The sequence below is a fragment of the Olea europaea genome, unplaced genomic scaffold (assembly GCF_002742605.1).
Source record: "Olea europaea var. sylvestris unplaced genomic scaffold, O_europaea_v1 scaffold1314, whole genome shotgun sequence".
In the NCBI taxonomy this organism is placed as follows: Eukaryota; Viridiplantae; Streptophyta; class Magnoliopsida; order Lamiales; family Oleaceae; genus Olea; species Olea europaea.
This window is the reverse complement of record NW_019230613.1, coordinates 57,841-68,890: the sequence shown is the minus strand read 5'-3', so window position 1 is coordinate 68,890 and position 11,050 is coordinate 57,841. Positions and strand designations below refer to the sequence as shown.

Here is an 11,050-nt window from a genome sequence, read left to right as displayed (position 1 = left end):
AAAAAATTATTATTCCAAACATCATCCCTCCAACGCACTGCCAATTTCTCTTTATAACACATCCTTCAAAAATTAATTAATCCAAAACACATTTTCACTTAATAACGATAGACAAATATGAGCTGAACCTCTCCGTTGATGTAGATGCACACCGTGCTTAGTTGGTTGTACCCTTCCATGATCAATTTTGATATATAATTTGCGGCCAAAATAATTGATAATTTAATTCAAATCAAATTAGTTTTAAAAAATTCACAAAAATACCAACACTGCCGTCGGCCTCGCTCCTCTGCTCACCGTTTCATCTATTGATTTTATTCTTCACTCATTACTCTCTCTCTAAAACTGCAACTCTTCTGTCTTAAAGAAGAAGAAACGTAGTTTTTGCCTCTTTCTCTCTATATCTTCACACTAACTGTGCGCGCGTATACCTTTTCTTCTGAAAGCTTCTTCGATAATGGTATTGTGCTGAAAAAGCTTTAAAAACAATTAAAATCGATTAATGTTCTTCGCTTTTTGCGATTCATACCATGTGATCACTGACACATTCATTGTTTTCTCTCTCCATATAGATGTACATACAATTGCGCTGATAAAAATATATTGGTGGAGTGATTTCTGTATCAATTTGAGCAATGGCGGCGTCATCTTCTAGAGGGAGGAGTAGCTCGCCATTTCACCACAGGAAACCGTCGAGTCCATACTCATCTATGTCATCATCATCATCTCTGATGAATGCTCGCCTCATGCCGCGCTCGTGCTCTTCCTCCGCCGCTTCGTTTTACGGAGGAGGAGGAGGTGGTGGATCGAGATCCATGACTCCCAGTAAAAGTAGTGCCGACCCCTCGTACTCTCGGGGTTACAACAATCGTACACCTGTCAGTTACCCTTCAATGGACGAGGCGCTGATTGGCGTGCCGCTGGAGACTACTTCGAGATCGGGAGATAGCATTTCAGTGACAATTAGATTTAGACCGATGAGGTGAATCAAACGAATGCTAGATCTGAATGGATTGATTATAGATCTATTGCTTTTGAATTTGAAAACTTTTGAGCTTGGGTTGTGTGTTTATAGGCAATGCCAAATATAATTGGAAATTTATTTAATTCTTTTTCTGGCAGTGAAAGGGAGTTTCAGAGAGGCGATGAGATTGCTTGGTATGCTGATGGCGATAAACTTGTAAGGAATGAGTATAGCCCCATGACTGCTTATGCCTATGGTACTGTCCTTTATGCTCTTCTTGTTAATATTTCTGTTTAAATATGAATTTTGAAATTGCAATTTTGAAATAAATAATCTAGAACTTGTGATTTGGCACTGGATAAAGTCTGAAACATTGTCATTGTGAATTGTTGTGATCAAATATTCTTAAGAGTAGTTTGATCGTTGTATTGATGCTCTTTATTAGTCTACTTTGTTTAATCAGGATATTGTACATTCAGTCAATATACTTTCACGCATGACAGATAAAGTCTTTGGACCCAATACCAATACTCAAGAAGTATATGATGTAGCTGGTCAACCAGTAGTGAAGGCTGCAATGGAGGGTGTAAATGGTATGTTTACTAGCTTTAGCTTTTAATAACTTTCATGAAATAAACTTCCCTTTCTGTTTGAGACTTCGAAGAAATGATGTCAAAATTTATGCCAACGGCTACATTTTTTATGGTAAAAACCTTCACGTTAGTCATTGTCAAGTGCTAAACTAGAAGTGTTCTGCACATTTGAAGTAAATGTTATTTGCTGTAGTGCCATTTTATGAGTAATTGTTTGGATGAAAGTTTTTTTGTAAATTTTTGCTAATAACGTTAGCTGGTGGCCTGGTTCATAATGTAGGAACCGTATTTGCTTATGGTGTTACAAGTAGTGGAAAGACACACACCATGCATGTAAGATAATTCCTTCATTGCTAAATACCTTTGTTCTATTTCTGCCAGATTTTGATGCTTTGAAGGCTTTGGAAACTCTTATTTGTTAATTGTGTATCGAGTTGGAAGTTGCTGGGAAATTGAGTACACTCATGAGAGTTCTAGTCTTATGGGTACTTTATTACACAATATATTACTATACAAAACATAGTTTTATTTCAAGGAATGCAATATGAATAGTTCTTAGTGTCCATGTGTCCACATTTTGATGCTTCGTAATTATATAAATGTCATGGCATCCAAAAACTAAAATTCTCAAAATCTGTTATATTTCGTTGTGCCCTTGAGTACGAAATATCTGTGATTGCAATTAACATGACTACAGTAACTCTATTTCTATTCTTTTTTATATTGTCAGTTTGTTTTGTTCGCTTGTCTTTGGACTCCAGTTTTGGAATTAATTTTTTTTTGTTATGCACAGCAACATTATGTGCAGTAATTTCTTGGCTTTCTATGTGTATTGTCAGGGAGATCAAAATTCACCAGGAATTATACCATTGGCTATAAAAGATGTCTTCAGCATTATTCAAGATGTAAGTTTGTATTTCTGTGCTGGTTGCATCTGTGTTCATCCATGCGATCTGTGTGCACATTTATTTGTGTTTGCATGTATATACGAAAATAATAATTTGTCATTGATCTATGGATAACTATTGGTTTCCCTTCAGACTCCTGGACGTGAATTCTTACTTCGTGTGTCATATCTTGAAATCTACAATGAGGTTAGTACAAGTGTCACCGTGTAAATGATATATTAGCGTATCATTGTGAGTCAGCTTAGGAATTTCCGCCTTGCCCATCATTCATGGTTTATATAAGCAGTTTATGCATCATTCTAGTAAATAGTATAAAATCTGTAACTAACATGTATTCCAGATCATCATCACTTGAAAGTTCTCTGATGCATGTTTCTCTAACATATCTGCTAACAGGTGATTAATGATTTGCTGGACCCAACCGGTCAAAATTTGCGTGTTAGAGAAGATGCTCAGGTTGTTTTCTATACCAAGCTGTCTTTTCTACTGTTTCCCTGTTTTGACATATTTTGACAATTTTCCTTCTATCACTTGACAATTTTTTTAAGGTCACTACTTGACTATACGTCTTTTGATGACTACATTTTGTTAATATAATATCGGTGCATTTTTGTCTTAGCGTAACTCTTCTTACCTGCAATTACATGTGCATAATACATTTTAAACTCCATTATGTTAACAGCCGAAGCAAGCATGCTAGTTTCAAATTCTAAACTTTCTATTTTGTGCTCTAAATGTTCACCACCTTATTTGTTGGATCAACAATTGCCTCTTTTAGTCTTCAATTTCTTAACTTTACCATTTTCTGTTGCAAATACTATTGATTAACTTTTATTTTGATATCTCTTCGGTTTCTTTACATTGCAACTTGTGCATAGGGGACATATGTTGAGGGTATAAAAGAAGAAGTTGTTTTGTCCCCTGGACATGCACTTTCATTTATTGCTGCTGGAGAAGGTGCAATTTGTATTTTTTGTGCACAGCTCTATCTTCTTTGATATATTGAAGTAGTTTGTTACGCTTGCATTATGATTTTTATATTTAATCTGATGACAGAGCATCGGCATGTTGGTTCCAATAATTTCAACTTATTTAGCAGCCGGAGCCATACAATATTCACATTGGTATGGAGTGCTAGAATTTGCTCATTACTCAGTTTAGTTCTACGGAACTTTGGTTTATCTGTTCCTATTTTTTACGTCATGTCTTCTTCATTTAACCTTCATTATGTTTTCCTTACTCCTTCGAGATTATTTTCCACGAACATAGCAAGTTTCTCATAAAAAGTCAAGTGCGATGTTGCTTATCTTCCTATGTGTTTTCAACGTAAATATATGATAGGCAAAGGACCAATGAGTTATTAAGCCCTTGTTTGATGGAATTTATTTGGGAAAACAATGTTTTGTATAGTAAATTTTTGATGAATGCGTGTTTACAAAGTAGGAAAGAGTTTTGAGTTTACGTGTAGGATGTTTTATTTTGTGAAGAAAATGAGTATGTAAAATAAAGAGTTTTGAAATAATGGTTGTCAAATAAAGGTTGATATTCAATTTTCACGATAATTAGTTATTATTAATTGGTTTTTGAATTTCATATTTTATAAAATACAAATTTGAATGTCGTTATTTGGTTAATAGACAATATGAAGAAAAGCTAGTTACTATCCCACATCCAGTTTGTACAAAAATGTAATAAATGCCTGGCTGCTAGAAACACAAGGAAATCTTGCACCAGCCTCGTCCTTCCAAAGTATGTATTGAGACACGACTTGAAAATAGTTTGAAGAAAGCTAATAATTTGGTTCTAATAGTTCCTTTCAGTATCTGAACTGGAGTGGAGTTGTGAGACACTAAACTAAGTTGGAAGCCTATAATATCAATTACATATAATGTATTTTCTATCAAGTGCATTCCTTCATGCCCTTGTTCATGCTTTCTGAATTTCTATATTTCATCCTCTTGTACTTTCATCTTGCATCCATCTCTAGAGTCTTTTATTTATTTTGGCTGCAGATGATTGAAAGTAGCGATCATGGCGACGATTATGATGGAGTGATATTCTCGCAGTTGGTATGTATATTCATTTGATATTAAGCACTGAAAAATTTGGTGTTATTAATTGTTTAAGATTTGTATACTTTCTATTGTATTATAGAATCTAAGCTTTTGTTTTATCCTGTTGATTAGAACTTAATTGATTTAGCGGGATCTGAGAGCTCAAAATCTGAAACAACCGGTTTAAGGAGAAAAGAAGGATCGTACATTAATAAAAGTCTTCTAACGCTTGGAACTGTGAGTTTATTTACTTTTTTTGCCATTATTATAACATTTCTTGTATTGTTTCTCTGTTAGTATCTTTATTTTTGTTCAATTTCGATGTCACATTCTATGTTTCTCTCATGTGCGAATGTACACACACAAACTTCAAATTGGAATTTAGCTGGGCATCTCTGATGCTTTGATGTTGTATGTAATGTCTAGGTGATTGGAAAACTAAGTGAAGGAAAAGCATCACATGTTCCTTATCGGGATTCAAAGCTTACTCGCCTTCTACAATCGTCTCTAAGTGGGCATGGACATGTTTCCGTAAGAGAAACCTTTAACTTTGTAGCCCAAGTTTTTCTTTCAATAATTTATGACACCATGTGGTGTTTCTTTTGTTGCTAGAAAAAGGTTTTGCTATTTGATATGCACATCCTCGCAATTACTGCCTGATTATTTCTTTTTGTGAATTGTGTCTGTCAAGATTTTGAGTTGTTCTGAATCCTAAAATAACAAAATTTGGGTCGAAATATTTCAGTAAGATATTTCCTTTTGTTATTTCTTTCCCACTAGCTTATATGTACGGTTACTCCGGCTTCAAGCAATATGGAGGAAACACACAATACATTAAAATTTGCAAGCAGGGCAAAACGTGTTGAAATATTTGCCTCACGTAATAAGGTAAGTGAGTAAACTATAAGCTGTGGAATGTGAGTTACATTTTATAATGATGAACTTTTATCAGTTTACTTTTCTTTATCTTTCAGATAATTGATGAAAAATCATTGATCAAGAAATATCAAAAGGAAATATCATTTCTTAAGCAAGAACTTGATGAACTTAAGAAGGGAATGCTTGCTGGTGTTAGTCATGAAGAAATTTTGACCCTAAAACAGAAGGTATACTTGACTCCAATTATTGTCTGAATGACGGAAGGTGAATGGTGTGAGAGAGACCAAAAATCTGAATGTTAATTGTTTGTGCTCCTGAGAGTTGACGTACTTTGTTGTGGAATTGTTTAAGATAGTTTGGCTTGTCTTTGACATCTATGATCCTTGCCATATAGTTGGAAGAAGGTCAAGTGAAAATGCAATCAAGACTGGAGGAAGAAGAGGAAGCCAAGGCTGCTCTAATGAGCAGAATCCAGAGGCTAACAAAGTTAATACTTGTTTCCTCGAAAAATACAATACCAGGATATTTGGGTGACATCTCTCACCAAAGGAGTCATTCTGCTACTGAGGACGATGTAGGTTGCTTGCTTTAATTTACTTATTTTACAAATCACGTTTGATCATTTTTATTCCTTCTTACCGTTACATGTAAATTGTTCTCTATATGTATTACGCCAATATATAATCATGAAAAGTAAAATCAGGTTTATAAATATAATTTTTCTATTAAAATAGAAGTCTATAAATTTTTCATATTCTTTGTCGACTATGATGGAAATGATTAACTTCCATTATGGCTTTTAATCTTTTACTAATTTCCTTATTGACAGTCCTTTGTCGATTACTTTGATTATATCTACCAAGTTTTTGCATTTCAATCCAAACCAATGAAACAAAGTTTTGTATCTTTCAGTTTCCATCTAGTAGAAAAATAGCACTTTGTGTTGTTCTTTTACTATTGCATATTCTTCCTGTTGTCAATCAGAAGTTGGATGTTCCACAAGAGAGTTCTTTGCTCATTGATGGTGAGAATCATCAAGAGTCCCCATCTTCTGCTTTGTCTATGTCATCAGATGCTAATGCTTCAATACACAGAAGAACATCTAGCAAGTGGAATGATAATTTATCACAAGCTGGCAGTACAATAACTGAAACAACTCAAGTCGGGGAACTTATTAGTGGTTCTTGCTGCACTTCAAAATTGCCTATTGTACGTTATACCTCCGCTTTAAAATTTTAATGCTTTTATTATTTTATGCCTCTTAAATGTCATGTTGAAGTTTTTTGAGCAATATTATCATCTGAAACGGAAATGTGTTGAAGCAATTACAATATTGATTCACTAGTTTTTTTTTAAATTTTAATTTTTAATGCTATCTATGTCAACATCAAATTTAATTTTGTAATGACTGCTTTGCTATAGTTCTTTTATGCTCTTATCCTGTTGATTTTAGGATGAGATGTCAATATCAGATCAGAATGACCTCCTAGTTGAGCAAGTGAAAATGCTTGCTGGAGAGATTGCATTCAGCACCAGTACCATGAAACGTTTGGTAGAGCAGTCTATTAATGATCCTGAAAGCTCTAAAACACTGGTATCCGTACATTTTCCTTGAAAATAAAATATCGTATAAATTACTCTAGTCAATTCCCATTTTTGAGATAAATTTTTGCACTGCAAACTATCATACAACTCAACAATCTACGCTCTTCCGGTATTAGCTTCCTGCTTTTCCATTATTTGGTTTTCATTAAATTCCTATCTAAAACTTCAACTTCTTAATCTATGATTTTTCATCTTCTCAATTTCTTTTAAAAGTTAGAACATTAAAATTAAAATAACTCAACTACTTGAAGAAAAATAACTCAACTACTTGAATACTATTTAGACTTGCTCCTTGTTGTTTTGGAATATCTTGAATTTGACTTACATGTTTAATATAAGAGGTTTATTTTATTCTTGCAAGTCCTCAGAAATTTTGTGGTCACATTATAATTTCTTTGTTGCCCTGTTTCCCCGTTGATTTTGAAGTCAATGCAAGATATTTTTGATGCACAGATTCAGAACTTGGAGCTTGAAATCCAAGAAAAGAGGAAGCAGATGAGAGACTTGGAACAGCGCATTGTCGAGAGTGGTGAATCATCAGTTGCTAATGCATCTATGGTTGATATGCAGCAGGTCATCTTATTCATTTGTAAATGAATTAGGGGCTGCAATTTTGCCATAAAAAGGATAATGACTTAATATCATGATGTTGGTTTTATTTTTTGCAACAGACGGTCATGAAACTGATGGCACAGTGTAGTGAGAAAGGTTTTGAGTTAGAGGTTATTTCTTCATCTTGCTTGATATTGTAAATTTATCTTCTGTGATTGCCATACTTTTTACTCCCAGAAAGAATTAAATTGTTATATAATTAAGAATTTTGATTTTAAAATGCAGATTAAATCAGCGGACAACCGTATACTCCAGGAACAGCTGCAGAACAAGGTCAAACAATAAAATTTGATGTTTTGATAAATGCTATTGTGTACTGTTGCATACCTTTGTGTTTAATCCACTTTTATGCTTCTGGTCTTTTGCCTATCCTTATAAGTTGGTTGATATTTTGTTATCATCAGTGTGCTGAAAACAAGGAACTGCAAGAGAAAATTATTCATCTGGAGCAGCGACTTGCTTCAGTTTCAGTTGACAAATTATCACACTCCTCTGAACAGCGTACTTCCGATGAATATGCTGACGAGTTAGGGAAAAAAATGCAGTCTCAGGTAATTGCTGCAACATCTTTACTCCAATTATAATTTTATTGATATTAAATCATTTAAATGTCTCAATCGTCTTAGTTGGTTTTTTCATTGTGTGGGTAAGAATTGTTTGGAGCTCAAAGGATCTTTCATCTCTATGGAGTTGCTGTGAACTAAGTTTTTGGGATAGTTGAGTTATGATGCTTCTATTCCTCACAAATGTGCTTCTAGGTATTAAGATTGCATTCTAATTTGTAGATATAAGTTAACTAGATGACAATGTAATTGATTGTTTAAGTTTTTCCAATTTAAGCCTATCAAGAAAAAATTTCTTCTTTCAGATTTGAAATTTCATACTTAAAATATATTTTTTCCTTTTTATCTTTACATCCTGATACTCCCATTTACATGTCAAATTATGTTGTGCAAGGACAAATTGAAATTGACACTTCTGGAGCAGTTAATACATCTTTCTTTTCATTATGTAACTTCTATGATTTTCTGGATCTTTATAAATATACTCCTGTGAAATTTTAGTGATTGGTGCTAGCTACATTTTCTTTTAACTTACCTGGATTGTTGTTCTGCCAAAATGCTGTACCCCAGATAGAAATAAAAGCATGTGTTCTTTCAGCTATTTAATTTGATAGACGTCTCTACTTTGAGCAGGAAATTGACAATGAGAAACTGAAGCTAGAACACGTTCGCACTGTAGAGGAAAATAGTGGATTACGTGTACAGAATCAGAAATTGTCTGAGGAAGCTTCTTATGCCAAAGAACTAGCCTCTGCTGCTGCAGTTGAGCTGAAAAATTTAGCTAGTGAAGTAACCAAGCTATCTGTACAGAATGCAAAACTAGAAAAAGAATTACTAGCTGCTCATGAGTTGGTGAAGTCTAGAGGTTCCAGTTTACAAACTGGTATTAGTGGAAACCGCAAATACCACGATGGGCAAAGGACTGGTCGCAGAGGTCGGCTTACTAGCCGAGCGAATGATGGTTCTGGAATGGTCCATGATGACTTTGACTCATGGAGCCTTGATCCTGATGATCTAAAGATGGAGTTACAAGCCAGGAAACAAAGGGAATCAGCTCTAGAAGCTGCCTTGGCTGAGAAGGAAATTTTGGAAGACGAGTATAGGAAAAAGTTTGAAGAGGCAAAGGACAGGGAGGCAGCTCTGGAAAATGATTTGGCAAACATGTGGGTGCTTGTTGCTCAGCTAAAGAAAGAGCGAAGTGTTGTGCAAGAATCAAAGGCTAGTGATGGACAGAGTGATGATACTGATCGAAACAGTGAATTAAGAATGGATAATGTTGACTACAAGGATCCAATCCTTAAAGATACACAAGCTCAAGATTGTACAGCACTAGCTTCTGACATTTCTGAAGAAGAACCTCTTGTTGTACGCCTGAAGGTAAAATTTTCTCCTTTAAAGTTGCATTTTCATGTTTATGCATGTACTTGACTCCCTATTCACATATTTTTGTGTTCATTTCAAGACTTTCTGGGTTCTTTGTTGTTTAATCAACTTGAGGCCATTTTTTAGCACCACTCTCAAATCTCAATTACCGAATGCCTGTTTGATGGTATCGCATTTTACTAAATTAAGTGCGTAGATTGTACTGTCTCCTTTGCCTGTTTGAAATAAACTAAGCAAACGAGGAGTATAAGCATTTGTAGTATTTTTGAGCCTTGGTTTTGTCCACAAAAAACAATCAAATGGATTCAAGTAGATTTTTCAGGAACACATCAATAAGTTAGACCCGTACTGCTAGTTGTTTCATGTCGTAAGTAAACTCGAAAACTCAAGAAATTAATTTGACAAGGATTAATTAACCTCTCTTATGTGCCTAGAGCAATTCATCATTATGTATGCATCTCATCGGCTTATTGGACATAATAGCAACATTGTGGATTTATTGTTTTCCTTATAACTACTTCAGGCTCGAATGCAGGAAATGAAGGAGAAAGAACTTAAGCACAACGGGAATGTGGATGCAAATTCTCATGTCTGTAAAGTATGTTTTGAGTCGGCCACAGCTGCAATGCTACTTCCCTGTCGTCACTTTTGCTGTAAGTCATTTTCTTGATGCTACCTTTATGCTCCTTAGTGCCGCAACTCTAACATTGGTTTCTCCCTTGGCAGTATGTAAATCTTGTTCGCTTGCATGTTCTGAATGTCCAATTTGCCGCACGAACATTGCAGATAGGATTTTTGCCTTTACATGACTTGGCACTTCTTATCCTCGAAAAAGAGGTAAAGATTGGTTGGTTGTTTTAGCGTAGCGTAATGGTCATTTTCTTACGTATGAGATGGGGCTTATGCATTTCCCCCCCTTACGGAGCATGTGAATAATAGCTCACCACGCATTCATTAATATTCTGCTTCATGTTATATAATCTGGGTAACCACAATTACTGAACCCTGTTTGGACTCCAATAAAATTTTAATGCATTTTTATCTTTCTTCTTTTCGACCACATTCTTCAATAAAACAATATTATACATAAATTAAAAAAATTTCATTCTTTTTAACCAGATTTTCTAAAAAATCATTATTCCGAAACATATTTTTCCTATAAACTAAATTTTAATGGAACCCAAACGGGGGTTAAAACTCTCTTGACTAAAATCAATTTAGTTTCCACTAAATATTATACCAGAATTGAAGTCATTTGATCAACATATTCCTTTTTTTCCCCTCGTCTTTTGAAGCTTATATTTAATCACACATTTTGTAGAACTCATAATTATTATTATCATTTTATTTACATATTTTGTCAATTTTTATCAAAATCTGTTATATGGTTGATTTTTAGCCAATCTAAGCATGGGCTTAATAAGCCAAACCATTGTTACACTAACAATTCTTCCTCATTTCCCCCCCCCCCCCCCCCCCCCTCCCCCCC

General features: G+C 34.6%; 1 protein-coding gene across 6 annotated transcripts in view; it reads left to right on the top strand.

Annotated features, from left to right (window-relative positions):
- Positions 1-263: 263 nt before the first annotated feature.
- LOC111374916 (kinesin-like protein KIN-7D, mitochondrial) overlaps positions 264-11,050 on the top strand; it is an 11,182-nt gene continuing 395 nt past the window's right edge. The window contains exons 1-25 of one of the 6 annotated variants that reach the window (XM_022997670.1): positions 265-460; positions 573-982; positions 1,123-1,220; positions 1,468-1,557; positions 1,838-1,890; positions 2,397-2,462; positions 2,598-2,651; positions 2,862-2,921; positions 3,344-3,422; positions 3,522-3,589; positions 4,478-4,534; positions 4,652-4,756; positions 4,946-5,050; positions 5,300-5,407; positions 5,494-5,625; positions 5,793-5,972; positions 6,311-6,607; positions 6,852-6,992; positions 7,457-7,576; positions 7,675-7,725; positions 7,841-7,888; positions 8,020-8,166; positions 8,812-9,555; positions 10,097-10,214; positions 10,288-10,398. In XM_022997670.1, the coding sequence (XP_022853438.1) occupies positions 636-982; positions 1,123-1,220; positions 1,468-1,557; positions 1,838-1,890; positions 2,397-2,462; positions 2,598-2,651; positions 2,862-2,921; positions 3,344-3,422; positions 3,522-3,589; positions 4,478-4,534; positions 4,652-4,756; positions 4,946-5,050; positions 5,300-5,407; positions 5,494-5,625; positions 5,793-5,972; positions 6,311-6,607; positions 6,852-6,992; positions 7,457-7,576; positions 7,675-7,725; positions 7,841-7,888; positions 8,020-8,166; positions 8,812-9,555; positions 10,097-10,214; positions 10,288-10,370 (3,351 nt within the window). In that variant the 5' untranslated portion in view covers positions 265-460; positions 573-635 and the 3' untranslated portion in view covers positions 10,371-10,398. Of the gene's footprint in view, positions 461-572; positions 983-1,122; positions 1,221-1,467; positions 1,558-1,837; positions 1,891-2,396; positions 2,463-2,597; positions 2,652-2,861; positions 2,922-3,343; positions 3,423-3,521; positions 3,590-4,477; positions 4,535-4,651; positions 4,757-4,945; positions 5,051-5,299; positions 5,408-5,493; positions 5,626-5,792; positions 5,973-6,310; positions 6,608-6,851; positions 6,993-7,456; positions 7,577-7,674; positions 7,726-7,840; positions 7,889-8,019; positions 8,167-8,811; positions 9,556-10,084; positions 10,215-10,287; positions 10,399-11,050 lie in introns of those variants that run through there. The other 5 variants (XM_022997669.1, XM_022997672.1, XM_022997671.1 and 2 more) reach the window with 5 other exon arrangements.